Source organism: Trachypithecus francoisi, unplaced genomic scaffold (genome assembly GCF_009764315.1).
Source record: "Trachypithecus francoisi isolate TF-2019V2 unplaced genomic scaffold, Tfra_2.0 Lachesis_group5, whole genome shotgun sequence".
Taxonomy (NCBI): Eukaryota; Metazoa; Chordata; class Mammalia; order Primates; family Cercopithecidae; genus Trachypithecus; species Trachypithecus francoisi.
Genome location: NW_022681470.1, coordinates 81,509,427 through 81,535,764, shown reverse-complemented (window position 1 = coordinate 81,535,764; position 26,338 = coordinate 81,509,427). Strand labels below are relative to the sequence as shown.

At 42.2% G+C, this 26,338-nt stretch overlaps 1 protein-coding gene across 2 annotated transcripts in view; it reads left to right on the top strand.

Annotated features, from left to right (window-relative positions):
• The window catches only part of NVL (nuclear VCP like), a 102,827-nt gene that overhangs the window by 53,185 nt on the left and 23,304 nt on the right, over positions 1 to 26,338 (top strand). For both annotated transcript variants that reach the window (XM_033195683.1, XM_033195684.1), the window contains exons 17-18: positions 4,036 to 4,155; positions 9,048 to 9,147. In XM_033195683.1, the coding sequence (XP_033051574.1) occupies positions 4,036 to 4,155; positions 9,048 to 9,147 (220 nt within the window). The remainder of the gene's footprint in view (positions 1 to 4,035; positions 4,156 to 9,047; positions 9,148 to 26,338) is intronic.

Genomic DNA, 26,338 nt, shown 5'->3' with positions numbered 1-26,338 from the left:
GAGATCCGGCCACTGCACTCCAGCCTGGGCGACAGAGCAAGACTCCGTCTCAAAAAAAAAAAAAAAAAAAAAAAAAAAAAAAAAATAGTGTGTATTCGTTTGCAACTTGATTTGGTTGGGTTTTTTGGTTTTGTTTTGTTTTGTTTTTTGAGAGAGAGGCAGGGTCTCTGAAAGCAGAGGTTTTGCTATGTTGCCTGGGCTGGTCTCAAACTCCTGGCCTCAGGTGATCCTCCTATCTCAGCCTCCCAAAATGCTACGATTACAGGCGTGAGTGACTACACCTATTCTTGGTTGTTATTTTTGTTCAATATTTACTTATAATACTTATCTCTGTTGATGTATTTTTAGTTCATTAACTTTTTGTGTGGCATTTCATTGAATGACTATAACCATACTTTAAAAATCAGGGTTTTTTTCCTGATGAATTTTTAGGTTGAATATTATATATGTATATCTTTGCATATATTTGTGAGATTTTTTCCGCTTAGCGTATATACCCAGAAGGAGAATTGCTGAATCTTAGAGTATGTGCACTTTCAAAAATATTAGGTATTGGCTGGGCACGGTGCCTCACACCTGTAATCCCAGCACTTTGAGAGATCAAGGGAGGAGGATTGCTTGAGGCCAGTTTGAGACAAGCATGGGCAACATAGTGAGACCCTATCTCTACAAAAAAAATCCATAAAATTAGCCAGATACACACCTGTAGTTCCATCTCCTTGGGAGCCTGAAGTAGGAGGATTGCTTGAGCCTAAGAGGTCGAGGCTGCAGTGAGCTATGATCGCGCCACTGCTCTCCAGCCTAGGCAACACTGCAATGTCCTGTCTCAAAAAAAAAAAAAAAAAATTGGATATTGCTAACTGTTTTAATAAAGTGATTGTATCAGATTGTCCACATTCTCAACAGCAGTATTGGTGTCAGATATTTTCATTTTTACCAGTCTGGTGAACATGACATTTTGCCTCATTGTGGTCTGATTTGTTTTTTATGGGTGGGTAGGGGGAAGAGGTCTATGGAAGAGTGCAGAATGTCTCTCAAAGAGTAGATGATCTGGGCTGGGCACAGTGGCTCACGCCTGTAATCCCTGCACTTTGGGAGGCCAAGGTGGGTGGATCACTTGAGGTCAGAAATTCAAGACCAGTGTGGCCAATGTGGTGAAACCCCATTGTAAAAATACAAAAAAATTAGCCAGGCAGAGTGGTGGGTGTCTGTAATCTCATCTACTCAGGAGACTGAGGCAGGAGAATCGTTTGAACTCAGGAGGTGGAGGTTACGGTGAGTGGAGATCACGCCACTGCACTCCAGCCTGGGCAACAGAGTGAGACTCTGTCTCAAAAAGAAAGATTAGATGATCTAGTGAGGAAGATGGGCATCTTGGGATTGGAAAATGAGTTCACTCTAGGACATTTTAGATTAAACAGCCATCTGGAGATGTCTAGCAGGCGGTAGGAAATGTGAATCTGAAGCTCTGAAGAGATTTGAAAGTCAATATCATCCGAGTGGTACCTAAAACCATGGGAATGGGTTCATTCTGGTAGGACAAGTTTATTAAGTAAAAGAACAATTACATTAAGGGCCTCTGACTGAACCCTGAAAGATTCGAACAATTAAGGGATAAAGAAGCAAGATCTGGCAAAGGAGACTGAAAGTACTTGGTCCTAAGATGCAGGACACCCCAGACCAGCTAAGCCTGAAAATCAAGGGAAGATGAGTTTTTCAGCCTTGTCAGTATGACCAAACAGTGTAAAAGATATTGAGAGTGGGACTTGGGATTTAGTTATTAAAAGGTCATTGGTGGCTTTAGGGAAAATATGTTTAATAATGATGTTTGCAAAAGCCAGACTAAAATGGTCGAAAATTTGATGGACAATAAAGATTTTGAGATAATAAATGTAGGATCTTTACTTGAAATGTTACATGTTTCAAATAAAGGATAAGATGGGCTTTTCTTTCATTTACTTATTTTTAATCACTGTTGCCTTGTTAAGATTAAATAGGTTTTAATATGTCCTTGTTGAAACTTTAGGTTTACTTTTCCCTAAATTAAATTTCCTTTTACCTAGCTACTACCTTGGTTTGCCATTTCCAAAGTCACTTTGCCAACGGTATTGATTGTTCTCTTCTATTCCTGTCTGAAACTTTATGTCTCCCAGCCCCCTGAGATGCCTTCTTTTACAACAGTACTGAATATTTTGCTTCAGCATTACAAGTGTAGTTTTTGCTAAATTAGATTTTCCAGGAAAGTCTACTATATTTGTACACTATTGTATTTGCACACTGTGTGCTGTATTTCTACACTGTGCACTATATTTGTATACTGTGCAGGATGTTAGGACAGAAAAATTTGAATGGGACTCCTGCTTTCCAAGAGCTATGTAATATAATATAGTGAGGGTAGAAGAGCTCAAATGTTATAATAAGGATAAAATCTGAGTATCTGAATAGGACTCCTGCTTTCTAAGGGCTTTGTATAATATAATATAATATAATATAGTGAAGGTAGAAGAGCTCAAATGTTGTAATAATACAAAGTACTTTAAGAGCAAAGAAATACTTTGGGTTTGGTTTGGGTCAAATGACAGTAAAACAGTTTTGTGTATCAAATTCTAGAAAGTATCAGGATGAGCCATATACATTTGCTGATATTTAACCATTTTTGACCTGTTATAGCCAACTGCATATAGTTCAGCTTAATCAAATGAGCTATTATGGGAAGAATGATTAATGAGGATCTTTTAGAATGTAAGAAGAAATGTTTGGAGGTAGGTTAGAAAGCAGTTCAAGTAAGGGAAGCAGAGTGAGCAAAAGTTTAAAGAAAAATACCAAAAGGATATGAGGGAAAGAAATTTCTCGTCAAAGGAAAAAATAGCACTTGAATCGCTGTCATCTGCAGTGTATTCTTTGCCTTGATTATTCTGGCCATAGAGTCATTATAGCAGAGGTGATATGAAATAGTTGGCACTGTAGGCCGGGGGTAGTGGCTCATGCCTGTAATCCCAGTATTTTGGGAGGCTGAGGCGGATGGATCATTTGAGGTTGGGAGTTTGAGACCAGCCTGGCCAACATGGTGAAACCCCGTCTCTACTAAAAAGACAAAAATTAGCCAGGTGGTAGTGGCAGCATGCCTGTAATCCCAGCTCCTCGGGAGGCTGAGGCAGGATAATTGCTTGAGCCTGCGGGGCGGAGGTTGCAGTGGCCGAGATCGCTCCACTGCACTCCGGTCTGGGTGACAGAGAGACCCCTATCTTAAAAATAATAATGATTGGCACTGTAAAGATGTTTTTTGGATTCCATCTTATTTAGCAGTTTCATTAAGAAAAAACTCTTTCTTAGTCATCTGGTTTGACATTTTACAAGAAAAATTTTTTATGCCTAAGCTAAAAGCGAAATCATCCTTACATGTGGCTTTTCATATTGCTTAGTCCTAATGTTATAGTTGCTTGTGAATTGCTATATTTCTTGCCTTATCTTAATGTTTTATATTTTGATTTAGATTTCAACATAGAGTAAGCCATTATGAAACCTGTTAAATGCCTAGTTGGCTCACTTTGCCTCCTCTGATGCTGTATGACAAAATAGTTATTCCTTTATTTAGTAAGATGACTTTTATAGAAATAACAATAAAATAGTAATTTGACTTATGTGCACGTAAAATACTGTTGAATTAATGAAAATTACTGCTGGATATTTTATATGCACAAGGCTTACAAGATTAGTTCTAAAATACAATTGAATTTTGGTGATTTTTTTTGAGCTAGAGAAGACCTTACGTTTCACTTAAGTCTTCATTTTATAAATAAGGAAATTTATAGTAGGCTTAAATAGTTGCTACTTTTATTAAGTTGAACTATATACAGTTGACTATTACAGGTCAAAAATGGTTAAATATCAGCAATTGTATATGGTTCATCCTGATACTTTCTGGACTTTGACACATAAACTAGTTTTATGTCACATAAAACTGTTTTACTGTCATTTGACCCAAACCACAAAGTTGAACCGTTGGTATTTTATTTCCTTTCTGTGTATGTTTAGTACGTTGGTGAGAGTGAACGTGCTGTGCGACAAGTTTTTCAACGAGCCAAGAACTCAGCACCCTGTGTGATATTCTTTGATGAAGTGGATGCTTTATGTCCTCGAAGATCAGACCGAGAGGTAATTACCATGGTCCAGTGGTTTACAGATTCTTTTAGCACAATAAACCTTTTCTATGTTCTAAGCCAGGTATTTCTTATGAAGTCATCCCTTAGGAGCATTGAGACTCTTAGTGAAGACATCTAGTAATTTGAAATCAAATCTTAGAGATAGCAGTTGTATTCTGTATCTGCCTCTGCATCCATTTTTTTTCCTGTTTATTATTTTGGTTGCACAATCTGTAGGTCATCCTAATTCACACAAATGAGTAGGTGAGTATGGAAATGATATTAGTTTTAAATAGCTTGCCTTATAATCTTGTTATCCTACAACATTCTTGAGCTAAAAGGGTTCTTGAGACAGGAAAAAAAACAATTTAAGATATCATGCACTCAAAATAGGGTCAGGTTATTAACTTTAAGACCCAAAACCTTTTCTCTTAAATAAGATGTTAAAATGAAGAAGATAAAAAAAGACCCAACACCCATTTATATCTGGAGAAGATATAAAATTGATCTGCATTGAATACCACTTGATTCAGCCACACTGAGTCACAGTCCTTAGAGATTTCAGTACAGAGTACCAGAAACAGTTGTTATTAGGAGTGCTATTATATAACAATTTGAAGCTTAGTGAAGCATAACATAAACCATAAATATATAACCTTTTTGAAGCAGACAGCAGCTACTTTATTTATTTATTTATTTATTTATTTATTTATTTATTTTTTGAGACGGAGTTTCGCTCTTGTCTCCCAGGCTGGAGTGCAATGGTGCGATCTTGGTTCACTGCAACTTCCACCTCCTGGGTTCAAGCGATTCTCCTCCCTCAGCCTCCTGAGTAGCTGAGATTACAGGCACCCGCCACCATACCTGGCTCATTTTTGTATTTTTAGTAGAGACAGGGTTTCCCCATGTTGGTCAGACTGGTCTTGAACTCCTGACCTCAGGTGATCCATCCGCCTCGGCCTCTCAAAGTACTGGGATTACAGGGTTGAGCCACCACGCCTGGCCACAGGTACATTTCTTGTAAGATGACTGAGGGAATGGTTACATTTCTTTTGTTGTTGTTGTTGTTGTTGTTGTTGTTGTTGTTGAAATGGCGATTCACTCTGTCACCCAGGCTGGAGTGCAATGGTGCGATCTCGGCTCACTGCAACCTCTGCCACCCAGGTTCGAGCGATTCTCCTGCCTCAGCCTCCCGAGTAGCTGGGATTACAAGCGCCCGCCACTGCACTTGGCTAATTTTTGTAGTTTTTAGTAGAGACGGGGTTTTACCATCATTTCTGAAACCTAGGAAATCTTTTGTGATTTATTTTCAATAAGTGTGTGTGTGTGTGTGTGTGTGCGTGTGTGTGTGTGTCTTGGGTCATAAAACATTATATGCTTCATTTTGCTAAAAATCTCCAAAAACATTCAAAAGTCACAAAAAAAGCTGACTGATACAAATAAATAAATAAATGTGACTCACATTTTAGCGGTTTTGTTTCTTCATCCAGTAGTCATTGATACCGTCATAGAAAATTCTTATTACAGGCTTATCTTTGATAGTGATGTCAATGACTGAGGCAGAGATCCTTCCCAGGTTCCGCAGTCATATTCCAAAGTCTACTGTGGGCTATGGAGCAAAACACAGTACTTTGATATCTCCAGCTGGTTAGGGCACGGCATGCTCTGGATTTTATTCTTTTCCTTTTTATTCCCATCTCTTCTGCCATGAATAAACCCTTCATTTGTCCACAGCCCCTTCATTGGTTTGCAGCTCTCTACTGTCAGCTGGTAAATCTAAATTTGGAGAGGTTCATTGTCAACTGTTGCCCTCAAAGAAGTCTGTAGCTGTATGAAGTACATGTCTGACTTCTGGTTATCTCTCTTTTTTTTTAAAGAATGAAGAATGGCTGCTCCATAGGCAGAGCGGTGTTATTTGTTTCTTGGATGTCTACTGCCATGTATTTCTTTCTTTTCCTTTCCTTTTCCTTTCCTTTCCTTTTTTTTTTTTTTTTTTTGAGAAAGAGTCTTGCTCTATCACCCAGGCTGGAGGCTGGAGTGCAATGGTGCTATCTCAGCTCACTACAACCTCTGCCTCCCAGGTTCAAGTGATTTTCCTGACTCAACCTCCCGAGTAACTGGGATTACAGGTGCTTTCCTTTCCTTTCCCTTTCCCTTTCCCTTTCCTTTCCTTTCCTTTCCTTTTTTTTTTTTTTTGTGAGAAAGAGTCGTGCTCTATCACCCAGGCTGGAGGCTGGAGTGCAATGGCGCTATCTCAGCTCACTGCAACCTCTGCCTCCCGGGTTCAAGCAATTTTCCTGACTCAACCTCCCGAGTAACTGGGATTACAGGCGCCTGCTACCATGCCCGACTAATATTTGTATTTTCAGTAGAGGTGGGGTTTCACCATGATGGCTGGGCTGGTCTCGAACACCTGGTCTCAAGTGATCCACCAGCCTCGGCCTCCCAACGTATTGGTATTAGAGGCATGAGCCACCACACCCAGCCTACTGCCATACATTTCTATACTCTGATATATATGGGTTTCTTTTCTTGTGGTTTGTTTGTTTGTTTTTGAGACAGTCTTGCTCTGTCACCCAGGCTGGAGTGCAGTGGCGTAATCTCAGCTCACTGCAGCCTCCGCCTCCCAGGGTCAAGTGATTCTCCTGTCTCCGTCTCCCAGGTAACTGGGACTACAGATGTGTGCTACCACACCTGGCTAATTTTGCATTTTTAGTAGAGATGAGTTTTACCATGTTGGCCAGGCTAATCTCAAACTCCTGACCTCAGGTGATCCACTCGCCTCGGCCTCCCAAAGTGCTAGGATTACAGGTGTGAGTCACCATGCCCGGCCAGAATATTATGGCTTTAATACAGAAAAATCTATCAGTCATTCTTGTATTGACTCTCGTCTTGCTTATGTAGAACAGTATTTTTTACCCTTTACTTCCTTATATTTTTGAGTATGGATTATGATTCTGTTAGTGTTATGTTCCCCAGGAGTGATAATAAGGAGCACCAAATTTTTTTTTCTAGAGAAATCAGTGGGGTAAGCTGGGCATGGTAGCTTATACCTGTAATCCCAGCAGTTTGGGTGGCCAAGGCAGGCAGATTGCTTGAGTCTGGGAGTTCAAGACCAGCATGGGCAACATGGTGAAATCCTGACTCTACACAGAAAAGAAAAATTAGCCAGGTGTGGTGGTGCATACCTGTAGTCCCAGCCACTCGGGAGGCTGAGGTAGGAGGATTGCTTGAGCCCGGAAGGTACAGGTTGCAGTGAGCTGAGAGCCCACCACTGCACTTCCAGCCTGGGCGACAGAGCAAGACCCCCGTCTCAAAAAAAAAAAAAAGAAAGAAAGAAATGAGGTAAGCCCATTACCACCTCTGTACGTAAAATTTATGGTGAAGAAAAGCAATTAATGACCAAAAACACAGCACCACTTTTCTCATTTCCTTCATTTAAAACTTTTTTGTTGTTTCTGTATCTAAGTGATTTATCCCTCTCCCTAAATGTATACCAACTCCCTGGATGTTTCCTTTCACCTAGATATTGCTGAGGTAACTGTACTTTGTATTATTTGCTTCAAGGAAAAGAGAAAATACCTCATCAGTGTCCCAGATACTCCTGTATGTGTTGCACTAAAAAGATCTGGAACACCTGGCTGGTCTGATGTTGGTGGGTTATCAGAATTTATTAACATTAGTGTCATCCAGGTGCAGTGGCACAAGCCTGTAATCCCAGCACTTTGGGAGGCCGAGATGGAAGGATCGGTTGAGCTCAGGAGTTCGAGACTAGCCTGGGCAATATAGCAAGAGGATCTCTAGAAAAAAATACAAAAATTAGCTAGGCGTGGTGGCACACACCAGTAGTACCAGCTACTTGGGAGGCTGAGGTGGGAAGATTACTTGAGCCCAGGAAGGGAAGGCCGCAGTGAGCTGAGATCACACCACTACACTCTAGCCTGGGCTACAGAGTAAAACCCCACCTCAAAAAAAAAATTAGTCTCACCAAAGCTGGTATACAACCTCCCACTGTTAAATTTAAGAATAAAATAAGATCTAGAATACCTGATATACTGGGAAATTTGGGGTTCAAAAGCTTAGTCTAGGGCTGGGTGGCTCACTCCTATAATCCCAGCGCTTTGGGAGGCTGAGGTGGGCTGATCACCTGAGGTCAAGAGTTTCAAGACCAGCCTGACCAACATGGTGAAACCCCATCTCTACTGAAATTACAAAATTATCCTGGCACCGTGGCACATGTCTATAATCCCAGCTACTTGGGAGGCTGAGGCAGGATAATTGCTTGAACCTGGGAAACGGAGGTTGCAGTGAGCCGAGATCACACCATTGCACTCCAGTCTGGGCAACAAGAGCGAAACTTCATCTCAAAAAAAAAAAAAAAAAAAAAAAAAGCTTAGTCTGGGTGGGGTGCGGCTCACACACCTATAATCCCAGCACTTTGGGAGGCTGAGGCAAGAGGATTGCTTGAGGCCAGGAGTTCGAGACTAGCCTGGACAGCATAGCAAGACCCATCTCTACCAAAGAAACAAAAGCTAGCTGTAGATTTGCCCCAAGGGAAGTGTATTGTGATGGTTAGATGTTTGAGTAACTCAGAAACATCAGACCTTGGGATCCATTCAGCCTGAGATTGAGTCTCATCTCTTCCTTTATCTAGTGATGAGAACTTGGACAAATAATTCCTCTAAGCCTCACTTTCCTCATTTAGACTGTGGATAATAATAGGATTGCTGGGGAGGTCCACTGATGAGAACACATTTTGCACAGTGTGTGCGTATAGTGGCTCCTTGGAAAATGATCATTGTTATCTCTTTTGCATGGGGAAATGTATTATTTTCATGGGGAAGAAAATTTTTTTTTTTTTCCTTTGTATTGAGAGCTGATGGAACTAGATTTATGTCTTTTTAGACAGGGGCAAGTGTCCGAGTGGTGAATCAGCTCCTTACAGAGATGGATGGTCTGGAAGCACGCCAGCAGGTTTTTATTATGGCAGCCACTAACAGGCCAGGTAAGAAATAAAAATTTTGTAACACAGATGAATCTAAAAACTTACAGCATTTCCATAGAAGAGATTCAGATAATTAAAAGTAAAAACTTGTAGCATTTATAAACAATATAATTCACACACATCCTAGGAAAGGAAGATTAAATTTGAACAATCCCTTTTTGGTTCTGTGAAAGGAAACTTCGTAGTTGAAATAGACTTAGAAAGCTTTTGCATAAGCTGTAGTAAAAAGCATAGTATTACTGCTTGCATCCCATGAGATTGCTTTTCTGTGTTGATGCTTAGAAAGCTCTTTTTGGCTGAGAACAGTTGCAGCATACACTCTTTTCTTTTTTTTTTTTTTGAGACGGAATCTCACTTTGTCACCCAGGCTGGCATGCGGTGGCATGACCTTGGCCCACTGCAACCTCTGCCTCCTGGATTCAAGTGATTCTTCTGCCTCAGCCTCCTGAGTAGCTGGGATTACCAGTGCTGCCACCATGCCCAGCTATTTTTTGTATTTTTAGTAGAGATGGGGTTTTGCCATGTTGGCCAGGCTGGTCTTGAACTCCTGAACCTCAGGTGATCCACCCACCTCGGCCTCCCAAAGTGCTGGGATTAGAGACATGAGCCACACCCGACCAGCATACACTTTTGACCACAAAAGTATTTTCAGAATTTGTGTTTTATGGTTTCTCGCTAGCTGATAGGAAACAAAAACCATACTCTTCACTCTACTAGAAGTTAAAGATAGATTTTTAAGGTTTTATGCTGGAGCCATGCCCTCATATCTGCCCTTAATGATTACTGAAAATTGTTTTCAAGGTTAAGCATTCTTTGAGAGATTCAGAAAAGGGCTCAAGCCTACAGAAGGGCAGAAGGTGGCTCAGAGTTACAACTCTAATCACATGCTTGATCTTTCTGGTGATCAGTCCCCTGCCTGAAGCTATCTGTGGGGCCACTATGCATCACCATGTTAGCTCAACAAAGATATTCCTGGCACTCAGGAAATTGCAAGGATTTTTGAAGTTCTATGCCAGGAATGGTGGGCAAAGACCAATTATATTCTGTATTATACCATAGTAACCTTGGGACTATATTACTTCATCTTGCTGACCATCATTTTGGCACTTTTAAAATGAGGATGATAATACTTAATTGGCAGGATTGCCGCAAAGGTTAAGTGATGTTGGTAATGTATCTACCACAGTGGTAGTAAACAGCAGGTAGCTATTTAGTAATTATTATCATGTTCATAAGCAGTTTGGTAATAGTAGTGGGAACAGTCATTAGGTCATAAAATCACAGAGTCATCCTAGAAGAAAGTCCCTCAGTTGAACAGAATCACATCTTCCCTTTCATAAGAAGATACAGATCTTTTCTCACATATTTCAAGAAGATGCTTGTCTTAGTCTGTTTTGTGTTGCTATAACAGAATACCTGAAACTGGGTAATTAGTGTTAAAAAGAAAAGAGATTCAGTTCTTCTAGTTCAGGAAGCTGGGAAGGTCAGATTGAGTGGCCTGCATCTGTCAACGGCCCTCTTGCTGCATCATCCCAAGGTGAAAGGGTGGAAGAGCACAAGAGCATGCATGAGAGAGCAAAAGGAAAGTGGCCTGGACAGGAAGAAACCATGGTCCCATGAATAAGGGTGGACAAATAAAGTTTAATTAATTTTACCCTATCTTTCGACGTTTATCTCAACTGCCTGAGCTGAACAACTGACTGTTTTCCTCAGCCTACCAAAAAGCATTTTGTATAGCAAAAGATTGGTTTCATTGGAGGAAACCTGGAGAAGAGAGAAGCAGAGAGGAAGGGATCCTGGGGAGTAGGAAATGAGGGCCGTGTTTCTCTCAAAAAAGCCTCTTTGAAGAAATACATTGATCTAGTTTTTTCTGGTGTATGATCATCCTTTTTAAAGTGAGGAGCATAAATTAGTAAGGATGGGCTTAATATCTGTTGGTGGTGAGACAAGAAAATGCTAAAATTATTATCTGTTACTTTATTTAATTGTACTGTCTGGTTTTGACGTATGGCTTGTCATGTATGCAGTGTATTAATAACATCATACAGAAACATAGTTAATAAATGATTAGACATTAAAAAAAAGAAAGAAAGTGGCCAAGCTGGGCATGGTGGCTTATGCCTGTAATCCTAGCACTTTACGAGGTCGAGACAGGAGGATCGCTTGAGCTTGGGAGTTTAAGACCAGCCTGGGCAACCTAGTGAGACCTTGTCTCTATTATTTAAAAAATAGAGAGAGTGGCTAAACATATCCTTTGATCAAGAGTCCACTCCTGCAATAACTTGCCCACTCCCTTGGAACCAGCATTATTCATGAGGCAGAGCCCTCATGACCTCATCACTTTTTAAAGGCCCCACCTCTCAACACTGTTTTATTGGGAATTAAGTTTCCAGCACGTGAACTTTGGGGAATACATTCAAACCACAGCATCAGTCTTTTGTTTCCTGTAATAACATATTCTATCGTTAACAGCCCTCACCATATTTTAAGTTTATTTTATTTTATTATTATTTATTTATTTATTTTGAGACAGAGTCTTGGTCTGCTGCCCAGGCTGGAGTGCAATGGCGTGATCTCAGCTCACTGCAACCTCTGCCTCCCGGGTTCAAAGGTTTCTTCTGCCTCAGCCTCCCAAGTAGCTGGGACTACAGGCACGTGCCTCCACGCCCAGCTAATTTTTTTATTTTTAGTAGAGACAGGGTTTCACCATGCTGACCAGGCTGGTCTCAAACTTCTGACCTCAGGTGATCTGCCTGCCTCGGCCTCCCAAAGTGCTGGGATTACAGGCATGAGCCACTGCGCCTGGCCTGTTTATTTTAAAACCTGTGTTAAGAATGGCAGATGAATCATAATGTGGTACCAGTGTCTTGTTTTTTTCCCTATGTGTGTATATTGTTTTCCCCTAAAACTCTTCCATCCTTTTTTCCCCTTTAACAAATCTGTTGCATTAATGACCTACATTTAAAAATAAATGATCTGGCTGGACATGGTGGCTCATGCCTGTAATCCCAACACTTTGGGAGGCCGAGGCCGGCGGATCATAAGGTTAGGAGATTGAGACCATCAGCTAACACGGTGAAACCCCATCTCTACTAAAAATACGAAAAAATTAGCTGGGCATGGTGGCATGTGCCTGTAGTCCCAGCTACTTGGGAGGCTGAGGCTGAGGCAGGAGAATTGCTTGAACCCAGGAGGCGAAGGTTCCCGTGAGCCAAGATTGCACCACTGCACTCCAGCCTGGGCGACAAAGCAAGACTCTGTCTCAAAAAATAATAATAGTAATAATAAATGTTCTAGATCTTCTTCACTTGTTTTCATGCTTTTTTGGCAGTTCTGCTCCATTGTATACTATCATGTGACATTGTTTTGATTGCTTATAACTTCTTGTCTGCTTAGCTTTAAGAATTCCTCCCTTGTTTGATGTTCTGGTTAGCCTTTGCTGCATATGCAACAAACTACTGTAAAGCTTAGTGCTTTAAAATCACCATTTGTGGCTGGGTGCAGTGACTCACACCTGTAATCCCAGCACTGTGGGAAGCCAAGGATCACCTGAGGTAAAGAGTTCAAGATCAGTCTGCTCAACATGGTGAAACTCCATCCCTACTAAAAATATAAAAATTAATTGGGTGTGGTGTTGGGCACCTGCAATCCCAGCTACTCAGGAGGCTGAGGCAGGAGAATCACATGAACCCAGGAGGCAGAGGTTGCATTGAGCCCAGATTGCACCACTGCATTCCAGCCTGGGCAACAGAGTGAGACTCCGTGTTAAAAAAAAAAAAAAATCACCATTTTTGCTTGGCTCATAATTTTTAGGTCAGGAATTTGGGATGGGCTTGTCTGGGTGGTTCATCTTGGATCCACATGCTATCAGCTGGAGTGGCTGGACCAGAGAATCCATTTCCACAGTGGCCTCTTTACTCACAATGTCTTCACAATCCTTGGTCTCTCTCCCAACTGAGCCCCCAAATAATTATCTTCTTTTTGGGGTTTGTTTGTTTTGAGGCGGAGTCTCACTCTGTCGCCCAGACTGGAGTGCAGTGGTGTGATCTTGGCTCACTGCAACTTCTCCCTCCTAGGCTCAAGTGATTCTCCTGCCTCAGCCTCCCAAGTAGCTGGGATTACAGGCATGCACACCACCCCCAGCTAATTTTGTATTTTTTAGTAGAGATGGGGTTTCACCATGTTGGTCAGGCTGGTCTTGAACTCCCGACCTCAAGTGATCCGCCTGCCTCAGCCTCCCAAAGTGCTGGAATTACAGATGTGAGCCACCGTACCTGGCCCCAGTTATCATCTTTTAATGCCTCTTCATGTGACTTGGGCTTCCAGTAGCATGCTTCTCTCAGGGTGCTTGCACTTCTTACATGGTAGGCAGATTCTAAGCATTGAAAATGGAAGCTGCCGTTCTTCTTAAAGGCAAAGTCCAGACTAGGTAAACTCTATTGTTCAGGGTACTGACAGAAAGGCCCAGCTTCAAAAAGAAGAGAAAATGGAAGTGTAAATATATTTGCCGTAGGCTGGGTGCGGTGGCTCACACCTGTAATCCCAGCACTTTGAGACGCTGAGGCAGGAGGATGACCTGAGGTCAGGAGTTCGAGACCAGCCTGGCCAACATGACGAAACCCTGTCTCTATTAAAAGTACAAAAATTAGCTGGGCGTAATGGCGGGCACCTGTAATCCCAGCTACCCAGGAGGCTGAGGCAGGAGAATAGCTTGAACCTGGGAGGTGGAGGTTGCAGTGAGCCGAGATTGTGCCACTGCACTCCAGCCTGGGCAACAAGAGCAAGACTCCGTCTCAAAAATAAATAAATTGATTAATTAATTTAATTAAATAATAATTATATATATATTTGTGGTCAGTTTTAATTCTTAGTACTTATATTTCTCTTTTTAACACATTCTCCCTTTATTGTGCAAGTTGTTTAGTCATCTTAAGGTTTGGTGTTATGGATCAGTCATATTAATACAGTTTTCTTCAATCTGTAAGGAGATTTGCTCTTTCATTCACCAAATAATTACTGAGTTTTTAATTGTATACCTCGTCCTGCTGAGCTTTGGGAATTCAAAGATGAAAAATCACAAAATTCGTTGCCGGCATATATTCTGCTTTGGAGCTGGGGAACAGGGTGGGGTGGGAGTAATAAATAAATAAAATGAGGCTGGGCGCGGTGGCTCACGCCTGTAATCCCAGCGCTTTGGGAGGCCGAGGAGGATGGATCACCTGGGGTCAGGAGTTCAAGACCAGCCTGACCAACATCGTGAAATACTGTCTCTACTACAAATACAAAAATTAGCTGGGTGTGGTAGTGGGCACCAGTAATCCCAGCTACTTGGGAGGCTGCGGCAGGAGAATCTCTTGAAAATCCAGGAGGTAGAGGTTGCAGTGAGCTGAGATCGTGCCTTCGCACTCCAGCCTCAGCGACAGAGCGAGCCTCTGTCTCAAAAAAAAAAGAAAAGAGTAACAGGGTGAGAGGATAGAGAGTGACTAGTGGTTAGGGAGGGGAGGCTAATTTAGGTGCTGTTGCCTGGGAAGACTTCTTCAGAAAATGGCATGTGTACATGAACCCAAAGGATGTGAACCAAGCCATGCAGAAATCTGGGAGATGAGGGTATTCCAGATACAGAACAAATGGTATACCGGCCCTGAGAGGAAAACAAGCTTGGCATGTTGGAAAACCAGCAAGAAGACCTGTGTGCCTAAAGCAAAATGAGTAAGGGGGACAGTGATAGAGAAGCGCAAGGGGCCTTTTAAGCCACTGTAAGGGGTGTGGATTTTATTCTGATGTGATGGGGAGCTATTGGAGGGTAATGAGCAGTTTTCCTAACAGTTTGGTAGCTTTTAATACCCTTGACTTCCTTGTAATCTTTCTGATGTATTTTACTTTATACATTGAAAAACGTTTAAGAAGCAATCCATAAACTTTCTGTATTCCAAAGAATTCCTTGACACACAAGATACTCTGAACCAGAAGATCTACGGTCAGTCCGTGGAGAATTTGTGTGAGCTTAATGGGAGAAAGTAAGAAGTGGTAAAATTTGAGACATATTTTGAAAGTAAAACCAATAGGATTTTCTGGAATTAGATGTGAGATAAGAGAAAGAAAATAGGCCGGGCGCAGTGGCTCAAGCCTGTAATCCCAGCACTTTGGGAGGCTGAGACGGGCGGATCACAAGGTTAGGAGATCGAGACCAACCTGGCTAACACGGTGAAACACCGTCTCTATCTCACTTCTGAGATAGGGGACACTTAGATAAAAGTTAGTCTATTTTCAGTTCTAAAATGTCTGTTCAAGGAGATGAAAATAAGTTTATTTCATTTTCTTTACAAGTCCCTATTATTATTATTATTTTTTTTTTTTTTTTTTTTTTTTTTTGAGACGGAGTCTCGCTCTGTCACCCAGGCTGGAGTGCAGTGGCCGGATCTCAGCTCACTGCAAGCTCCGTCTCCCGGGTTCACGCCATTCTCCTGCCTCAGCCTCCCGAGTAGCTGGGACTACAGGCGCCCGCCACCTCGCCCAGCTAGTTTTTTGTATTTTTTTAGTAGAGACGGGGTTTCACCGTGTTAGCCAGGATAGTCTCGATCTCCTGACCTTGTGATCCGCCCGTCTCGGCCTCCCAAAGTGCTGGGATTACAGGCTTGAGCCACCGCGCCCGGCCTAAGTCCCTATTATTTAAAACAATCACCAGTAATAACAACTAGGTTTTTGGAGCACCTACTACGTGCCAGGCCCTCTGTTGGATGCTTTACTGTGTTAAACCTCACAACAGCCCTACGAGGAAACTACACGTGTGCAAAAGTTGAACCTTGATCAGTGATATGGTTTGGTTCTGTGTCCCCACCCAAATCTCATCTTCAGTTGTGATTTTCACATATAGAGGGAGGGACCCCAGTTTCAAATCAAATGTCAGGAAAAGCTTATAACAAAAACTGTAGTTTTCTGTCCCATCCCTTCTAATCCCCTGAGAGGCAACCACTTGAGCTGTTTTTTTCATATTTTCAAATATGCTCATATAGCTATTTCTTATCAATTTTAAACACTGCCCATTAACCTCATTTTAAGGTAGATGAAGATTTAGTTATCTTACGTTCACCCTTTCTCCATACCCTCCACTCCCGCCATCACTGCCACATCATCTGTCCTCTCCCCTATTCTCCCAGTATTGTAATATAGTTTGATCACAACTCTTGGTTAAGTCACTAGTGTTTACATTACTATGGCTGTGTGAATATTTCTCTCTGCTGACCCAAGCATGACACTGATTAGGTTTCCTTTCTCATATAACTCTTGTTCTTGGATTCAGTGGCCCTCGTTCTTTTCTTTTGCTTTGTTTTCTGTTACTGTTCATCACATATTTTATACAGCTGTCGATGTTATTTATTCAAATGATGTACCAGTTCCATTTGTTTGTTTGTTTGTTTCTGGAGCCCTCCCTCTAGAGCTTTCCACCTTCCTTCTTTAATCTGGAGTGGTTGCTTTAGGCCTGTGGTCTAAACAGCTGTTATTTCAGTATTTCCTTGACTGTTTTCCTTTGTTTGTCCTTTGTTTCTGATCTCATGGGTTTTTTGTGTGTAGTTTTTCTACCTTGCTCACACCCTCATTTTGCTGGCGCTTACCTTTCAGTGGCTTTTCTAAGAAAGATTATGTAGGAAGTAGGTTTTTTTTGACTGCTTGTATATTTGATTTGTTTTTCCAAATGTGAGACAATCCCCTATAGTTCTTTTATATTTGAAAATATCTTTATTCCACTGTAATTTTGATTGGTAACCTAACTGGGATATAATTTTGAGTTTAAAATTATTTTTCTTCATAATTTATAGACATTGCTTTTTTTCTTTTAAAGGTTCCATGTCATTCTCATTCTTTCTATGTGACTTTTTGTTTGTTTGTTTAATTTGTGTGCTTGGCACTTGGATGTTAAACCCTCCTGGACTGATATCCTAAATGTCCTCTTTTTTCTTATTTTTCATCTTCTTGCCTTTAACTTTTTTCCCAATTATTGAGGTATTAATGCTTAGAAAGTAAATGAAAATACTGTCCTCTCACCATTCCACCTTTGGTTATTCCGAAGAACTGGGACAGACCTCTTCTTTTATTTAATTTATTTATTTGTATTTTTGAGACAGGGTCTCACTCTGTAGCCTAGGCTAGAGTACAGTAGTGCAGTCACAGCTCACTGCAGCCTCGACCTCCTAGGCTCAGGAGATCGTCCCACCTCAGCTGGGACTACAGGCACGTACCACCACACCCAGCTAATTTAAAAAAAAAAAAAAAAAAGTCTTTTTTGTAGAGATGATGTCTCACTATGTCGCCCAGGCTGGTCTTAAACTCCTGTCTCAAGCGATCCTCCCGCCTCAGCCTCCCAAATGTTCTGGGATTACAGGCGTGAACCACCGGGCACTGCCCTAGCCCTCTTCTAATGTGTGCTATATCAAAGTCCGTATTCTCTTCTGGAAATAAGCAACTGCCTTGTGCTTAACCAGAGGAAATGCAGTTCCTTGTACCCTAGCCTTAGTCTCTCCTACGCACATCTTGCATTCCCTTCTTCACATACCAACTCCTGTAAAGGATGTTCTCAGTTAGGAAACTGCTTGTTCCCCCTTAATCTATTATCTAGCTGTTTAAAAAAGATATTCCTGGCCGGGCGCGGTGGCTCAAGCCTGTAATCCCAGCACTTTGGGAGGCCGAGACGGGCGGATCACGAGGTCAGGAGATCGAGACCATCCTGGCTAATACGGTGAAACCCTGTCTCTACTTAAAAATACAAAAACTAGCCGGGCGACGAGGCGGGTGCCTGTAGTCCCAGCTACTCGGGAGGCTGAGGCAGGAGAATGGCGTAAACCCAGGAGGTGGAGCTTGCAGTGAGCTGAGATCCGGCCACTGCACTCCAGCCTGGGTGGCAGAGCAAGACTCCGTGTCAAAAAAAAAAAAAGATATTCCTGCACAATTATGAAACCCAAGTATCTTAGTACTTTCTCTTCTACTCAATAATTATCTATTTTCTACTAGTAGCAGTATACAATCCAGAAAGAATTTCTGCCTTCTATGCATGGCTCAGTTGAAAAATAAATAAGGGCTGAGTGTGTTAGCTCACATCTGTAATCCCAGCACTTTGGGAGGCTGAGGCAAGAGGATCTCTTGACATTAGGAGTTCAAGATTAGCCTGGGCAACAAAGCAAGACCCCATCTCTACAAAATAAAATAAAAATTAGGCTGAGTGCAGTGGCTCACGCCTGTAATCCCAACACTTTGGCAGGCCAACGCAGGCAGATCATGAGGTCAGGAGTTCGAGACCAGCCTGGCCAACATTGTGAAACCCCGTCTCTACTAAAAATAAAAATTAGCCGGGCATGGTAGCAGCACGTGCCCGTAGTCCCAGCTACTCGGGAGACTGAGGCAGAAGATTCGCAGGGGTTGCAGTGAGCCGAGATCACGCCACTGTACTCCAGCCTGAGCAACAGAGCAAGACTCCATCTCAAAAAAAAAAATTAAAATAAAAATTAGCCATATGCACTGGTGTGTACCTGTAATGCCAGCTACTTCAGAAGCTGAGGCAGGAGGATCACTTGAAACCAGAAGTTTGAGGCCGCAGTGAGCTGTGATTGCACCACTGCACTCCAGCCTAGATGACAGAGCAAGACCCTGTCTCAAAAAAAAAAAAAAAAAGAAAAGAAGTAAATTATGATTATGATGTGCAACCTTCTGCAGGGCAGGGATTTATTCTGCACTTTTATATGTGAGAGGTAGGTTCTAGTTAGAGTCTCTGTCCGTTCTAAGCCCTTAATAATTATCAGATGAAGGCCGGGTGCGGTGGCTCACGCCTGTAATCCCAACACTTTGGGAGGCTGAGGCGGACAGATCACGAGGTCAAGAGATCGAGACCATCCTGGCCAACGTGGTGAAACCCGTCTCTACTAAAAATACAAAAATTAGCTGGATATGGTGACACGCACCTGTAGTCCCAGCTACTCGGGAGACTGAGGCAGGAGAATAGCTTGAACTCGGGAGGTAGAGGTTTCAGTGAGCCGAGATCGCGTCACTGCACTCCAGCCTTGCAACAGAGCAAGACTCCTTCTCAAATAATAATAATAATAATAATCAGATGATAGAGTGGATAGCTCACAGAGAAGGTATTTATTTCATTGTACAAAGATATTTACCACTGAAGTTCCAAGCTAAATGGAGTGTTTCCTTACACATCTAGTCTGGATGCTTGGGTCATTGTTTTTTTTTTTTTTTTTTTTTTTGAGACGGAGTCTCGCTCTGCCGCCCAGGCTGCAGTGCAGTGGCCGGGTCTCAGCTCACTGCAAGCTCCGCCTCCTGGGTTTACGCCATTCTCCTGCCTCAGCCTCCCAAGCAGCTGGGACTACAGGCGCCCGCCACCTCGCCCGGCTAGTTTTTTCTATTTTTTAGTAGAGACGGGGTTTCACCATGTTAGCCAGGATGGTCTCGATCTCCTGACCTCGTGATCCGCCCGTCTCGGCCTCCCAAAGTGCTGGGATTACAGGCTTGAGCCACCGCGCCCGGCCATTGGGTCATTGTTGAATGCATTTGAAGGTAATTGAACAATGACTTGGTACCATGGTCAACCCTGTATGTTTTGTCCTTTGGCACAGTACTTCCCTTTTAAAATTAGGTTATGCCCAGCCAGAACTTCGGCTAAGATAGATGCCATGGTATGTAGTAGAGCTCAATAATTATTTGTTTACAGCTAGGTGCAATGGCTCACGCCTGTAATCCCAGCACTTTGGGAGGCCAAGGTGAGCAGATCACTTGAGGCCAGGAGTTGAAGACCAACCTTAGCTAACATGGGAAAATCTCATCTGTACTAAAAATAAATAAATAAATAGCCGGGCGCGGTGGCTCACGCCTGTAATCCCAGCACTTTGGGAGGCGGAGGCGGGCGGATCACGAGGTCAGGAGATCAAGACCATCCTGGCGAACACGGTGAAACCCCGTCTCTACTAAAAATACAAAAAAATTAACCGGACGTGGTGGCGGGCGCCTGTAGTCCCAGCTTCTAGGGAGGCTGAGGCAGGAGAATGGCATGAACCCGGGAGGCGGCAGAGCTTGCAGTGAGCTGAGATTGCGCCACTGCACTCCAGCCTGGGCGACAGAGCGAGACTCCGTCTCAAAAAATAAATAAATAAATAAATAAATAAATTAGCTGGTATGGTGGCACACACCTCTAATCCCAGCTACTTGGGAGGCTGAGGCACAAGAATCGCTTGAACCTGGGAAGAGAAGGTTGTAGTGAGCTGAGATTGTGCCACTGCACTCCAGCCTGGGCAACAGAACAAGATTCTGTCTCAAAACAAACAAACAAAAAACATCATTCTTCTTATTTGTTTAATGCATCATGAGTAGAAACCTATTTCATGAAGGTTGTCTGATCTTGTAATTATTTTCATTGTATATATTTATAGTGTTGCTAGTCTGAGGATTCATTTCTTTAAAAAGCTTTACTGAGATATAGGTGGCATATAAAATTTACCCGTTTTAAGTATACCATTCAATGGTTTTGGGTATATTTACATATATTTACACCCATCCCAACAATCTAATCTTAGAATATTTGCATCACCAGGGCCAGGTGTGGCTCATGCCTATAATCCCAGCACTTTGGGAGGCTGAGGTGAGTGGATCACTTGTGGCCAGTTTGAGACCAGCCTGGCCAACACAGTGAAGCCTCGTCTCTACCAAAAACATACAAAATTTAGCCGGGCATGGTGGTACGCACCTATAGTCCCAGTTACTTAGGAGGCTGAGGCAGGAGAATCGCTTGAAGCCAGAAGGCAGAGGTTGCAGTGGGCAGAGATTGCGCCACTACACTCCAGCTGGGGCAACAGAGTGAGACCCTATCTCAAAAAAAAAAGTTCATCACCTTTAAAAAATCTTATGCCTGTTAGCATTCCCTTTAACTTTTCTCATCTCCAGCCTTAGGCAACACTAATCTACTTTGTTTTTTGTTTTTTTTTTTTTTTTTTGAGAAACAGGGTTTCATTATGTTAGCCAGGTTGGTCTCGAACTCCTGGCCTGCAGCATGCCCCCTGCCTTGGACTCTCAAAGTACTGAGATTTTAGGCATGAGCCACTACTGGCCATCATCTATTTTCTGTCTATATAAATTTGTCTATTCTGGATATTTTATGTAAATAGCATTATACAATGTGAGGGCTCTTGAGTCTGGCTTCTTAAGCATAATGTTTTCAAGATTCATATAGAATGTATCAGTACTTCATTCGTTTTTATTATGAAATAATATTCCATTGTATGGATATACCACATTTTGTTTATTCACCATTTGGACATCTGGGCTCTTTCTGCTTTTTGGCTCTTATGAATAATGCTGTTATGAGCATTCATGTATACATTTTTGTATGGACATATGTTTTAATTTCTCCTGAGTTTATACCTAGGAGTGGAATTGCTGGATCATATGGTAACTCCATGTTTAACATTTTGAGAAACTGCTAAACTCTTTTCCAAAGTGGCTGCATCATTTTTATATTCCCACTAGTAATTCTGACCTTAAAAGATATGAGAATTCTAATTTATTCACATTCTTACTAATACTTGTTATTGTCTTTATTATAGCTATTCTAGTGGATGTGAGGTGGTATTTCATTCTGATTTGATTTGCATTTCCCTGATAACTGATAGTGTTGAGCATCTTTTTTTGTGCTTGTTGGTCATTTGTGTTGTCTTCTTTGGAGAGATGTCTGTTTGAATCATTTTTCAGTTAGGTTATTTGCCTTGTCATTGAGTAGCTTCTTTGTTCTAGGTACAAATCTAAAATCAGATATGTGATTTACATATATTTTCACTCAATCTGTGGATTGTCTTTTCACTTTTTTGATGTCATTTGAAACACAAGTTTTTAATTTTGATAAATTCCAATTTATATGTTTTTTCTTTTACTACCTGCAATTTTGATGGTATATCAATGGTATAAACATCACTGCCTAACTGAAGGTCAATTAACTCCTGCATTTTCTTTTTTCTTTCTTTTTTTTTTTTGAGACGGAGTCTCACTCTGTCGCCCGGGCTGGAGTGCAGTGGCCGGATCTCAGCTCACTGCAAGCTCCGCCTCTCGGGTTTACGCCATTACGCCTCAGCCTCCGGAGTAGCTGGGACTACAGGCGCCCGCCACCTCGCCTGGCTAGTTTTTTTTTTTTTTTGTATTTTTTAGTAGAGATGGGGTTTCACAGTGTTAGCCAGGATGGTCTCGATCTCCTGACCTCGTGATCTGCCTGTCTCGGCCTCCCAAAGTGCTGGGATTACAGGCTTGAGCCACTGCGCCCGGCCCCGCATTTTCTTCTCATAAAATTGTTGTGCTTACATTTAGGTCTTTGATCCATTTTGAGTTAATTTGTGTGCGTATTGTGAGGAAAGTGTGCAAATTGATTCTTTTGGGTGTCAATATACCTTTCAGGCCCAGTGCAGTGACTTATGCCTGTAATCCCAGCACTTTGGGAGGCCAACGCCAGAGGATTATTTGAGCTCAGGAGTTCAAGACCAGCCTGGGCAATATAGTGAGACCTCACCTCTACAAAAAATACACAAAAACAAAACAAAATTAAATGGGCATGGTGGTGCATGCCTGTAGTCTTAGCTACTTGGGAGGCTGAGGCGGGAGGATTGCTTGAGCCCCAGAGATCAAGGCTACAGTGAGCTATGATACACCACTGCACTCCAGCCTGGGCTACAGAGTGAGACCCTGTCTCCAAAAACAGAAACAAACAAACAAACAAAAAACCACTTGTCCTAGCACCTTTGTTGCAAAGATTAATTACTCCCTCATTGAACTGTCTTGTTACCTTTGTTAAAAATTGAGGGTCCATTTGTAACAAAATAAATGTTTTCCTAAAGTTAAAAGTTGCTACTGTTACCTCTCAATTTTAACTTTTTTTCTTTTTTAATTAATGTTTTTTTACCCATGGCAAGCTGTGATAGCTTTTTTGAGGGGAGGGAGGAGCTTGATATAGAACAGTAGGTGCTGCTTATCAACAGATGAAAGGAGGGTTCTTTTTCAGGCAACCATCTCATTTGTGAGTGAATGGACTTTCTCTTTAAAGTGTTGGGATTTTTAGTGCCATTTTTATTGTAAATATCAGAATTGTTATTTTTTGTCTTCTACCTAAGAATTCTGTCTCTTAGGCTTTCTCTTCCCAGTTTTCCCAAAGTTGGGAAAAGCTGGGTTGAGAGGGCAAAAGGAAAAAAAAAAAGAATTCTGTCTCTGACACAATTAAATAGGGAACCAGTTGGGAAGCTGTGAGAATAATGCAGGTGCAAGATGGTGGTGGTTTGAGCTGGGTGATAGCTGTGGATGTAGAAAGAATCTGAATATATTGTGTCATAGGGTTGACCTGATTTACTAATGGAGTAGTTAAGGATGTGGGAAAGTGGAATCAAGCATGGCTGCAAGGTCTGGGCTTGAAAAACTGGGAGAATGAGTTCACATTAACTAAGATGGGAAAGACAATGGTAGGGGCCTGTTTAGGGAAGAGATTAGCATCTCATTTCTAATGTTGTAATATGTAGCATCTTGCAACAGCCTTTGGTGAAGTGTAGTTTAAGTCGTCTAATACTAAGATGTATATAAAGTGTCCAGAATGTCTTTTACTGTAAATAACTTATTAAAATAATAAACTACATAATATTAAGTGTGATATTTGTCAGAGATGTTAAGTGATTGTAGGACTCCCAAACTAAGAATGCTTTCTAATTATCATCAGTATGCCCTTTACCTTGGGGCATGTAGAGCTGGCTTTAAGATTTGTTTTTGTGGTGGGGAGTTCTTTGTGGTTTTTCTTTTTTTTTTTTTTAGATGGAGCCTCGCTTTGTTGCCCAGGCTGGAGTGCAGTAGCATGATCTGGGCTCACCACAACCTCGCTTCCCAGGTTCAAGTGATTCTCCCGCCTCAGCCTCCCAAGTAGCTGGGATTGCAGGCACATGCAACAACATGCTCAGCTAGGTTTTTAATTTTTTTTTTTTTTTTTTCTGAGACGGAGTCTCGCTCTGTCGCCCAGGCTGGAGTGGAGTGGCCGGATCTCAGCTCACTGCAAGCTCCGCCTCCTGGGTTCACGCCATTCTCCTGCCTCAGCCTCCCGAGTAGCTGGGACTACAGGCACCCGCCACCTCGCCCAGCTAGTTTTTTGTATTTTTTAGTGAGGCGGGGTTTCACCGTGTTAGCCAGGATGGTCTCGATCTCCTGACCTCGTGATCCACCTGTCTCGGCCTCCCAAAGTGCTGGGATTACAGGCTTGAGCCACCGCGCCCGGCCTGGTTTTTAATTTTTAATAGAGATAGGGTTTCACCATGTTGGCTAGGCTGGTCTTGAATTCCTGACCTCAAGCGATCCACCCGCCTCAGCCTCCCAAAGTGCTAGGATTACAGGCGTGAGCCACCGTTCCTGGCATGTATTTATATGTTTAAATTAAAAGATGTTTCAACAGCATGGTAATTGGCATAGAACTGAGACAGATAGATCAAAGGAAGAGAAAAAAAATCCAGAAATATTGCTATGCATATCTAGATAGTTGATGTTTTCAAAAAGCACAAAGGCAATGCAGTGGAGAATGTATAGTCTTTTCAACAATGGTACTGGAGCAGTTGAATATCCATATGCAAAAAGAAAAATTGAACCTTAATTAATACCTTTTACCACATACAAAAAATAACTAAAAATGGATCAAAGACCATTGAAAATAACATTATAAAACTCTTGGAAGAAAACATTGGAGAAATTTTTTCTACCTTGATTTAAGCAAAGGAATTTCCTATATGACATTAAAAGCACAAACCAACTAGATAAACTAAACTGCTCTTCAAAAACTGCCAATAAGCCAGGTACAGTGGTGCACACCTGTAAACCCAGCTACTCAGGAGGCTGAGGTGGGAGGATCCCTCGAGCTCAGCAGTTCAAGGCCAGCCTGGGCAGCGTAGGGAGACCCAGTCTCTTAAAAAAATGCAAATAAGAGAATATAAAGATAAACCAAAGACTAGGAGAAAATATTTGCAAAGCATATATCTGATAAAGGATTAAAAACTATACCATTTTAGGTCAGGAGATCAAGACCAACCTGGCTAACACGGTAAAACCCAGTCTCTACTAAAAATACAAAAAAAAAATTAGCCAGTTGTGGTGGTGGACACCTGTAGTGCCAGCTACTCGGGAGGCTGAGGCAGGAGAATGGCGAGAACCTGGGAGGCAGAGCTTGCCATAAGCCAAGATCGCACCACTGTACTCCAGCCTGGGAGGCAGAGTGAGACTCCATCTCAAAAATAAAAATAAAAATAAAAAACCTATACCATTTTGGGCCAGACTCAGTGGCTCACACCTGTAATCCCAGCACTATGGGAGGCCAAGGCATGCAGATCACGAGGTCAGGAAATCAAGACCATCCTGGCCAGCATGGTGAAACCCTGTCTCTACTAAAAATACAAAAAGTAACTGAGCATGGACGGTGCCTGTAATCCCAGCTACTCAGGAGGCTGAGGCAGGAGAATCACTTGAACCCGAGGTTGCAGTGAGCTGAGATCATGCCACTGCACTCCAGCCGGTGACAGAGTGAGACTCCATCTCAAAAAAAAAAAAACTATACCATTTTAAAAGTGGCCAAAAGGTACTTGAAAATTGCCAAGAAAGTAGATTTTAAGTGATCTCACCACAAAAAACGTAATAAGAATATGAGGTAATGCCTGCGTCAGTTGTCTCAACTTGGCCATTCCACAGTGTATACACATTTTAAAAACACATGTTGGCCGGGCTCGGTGGCTGACGCCTGTAATCCCAGCACTTTGGGAGGCTGAGATGAGCGGATCACCTGAGGTTGGGAGTTCGAGACCAGCCTGACCAACATGGAGAAATCCTGTTTCTACTAAAAATACAAAAAAAAATTAGCCGGGTGTGGTGGTGCATGCCTGTAATCCCAGCTACTTGGGAGGCTGAGGCAGGAGAATTGCTTGAATCTGGGACGCAGAGGTTGTGGCAAGCCGAGAATGCACCATTGCACTCCAGCCTGGGCAACAAGAGCAAAACTCCGTCTCAAAAAAAAGGCTGGGCGCTGTGGCTCATGCCTGTAATTCCAGCACTCTGTGGGAGGCCAAGGCAGGTGGATCACGAGGTCAGGAGTTCAAGACCAGCCTGAACAACATGATGAAATCCCATCTCTACTAAAAATATAAAAGTT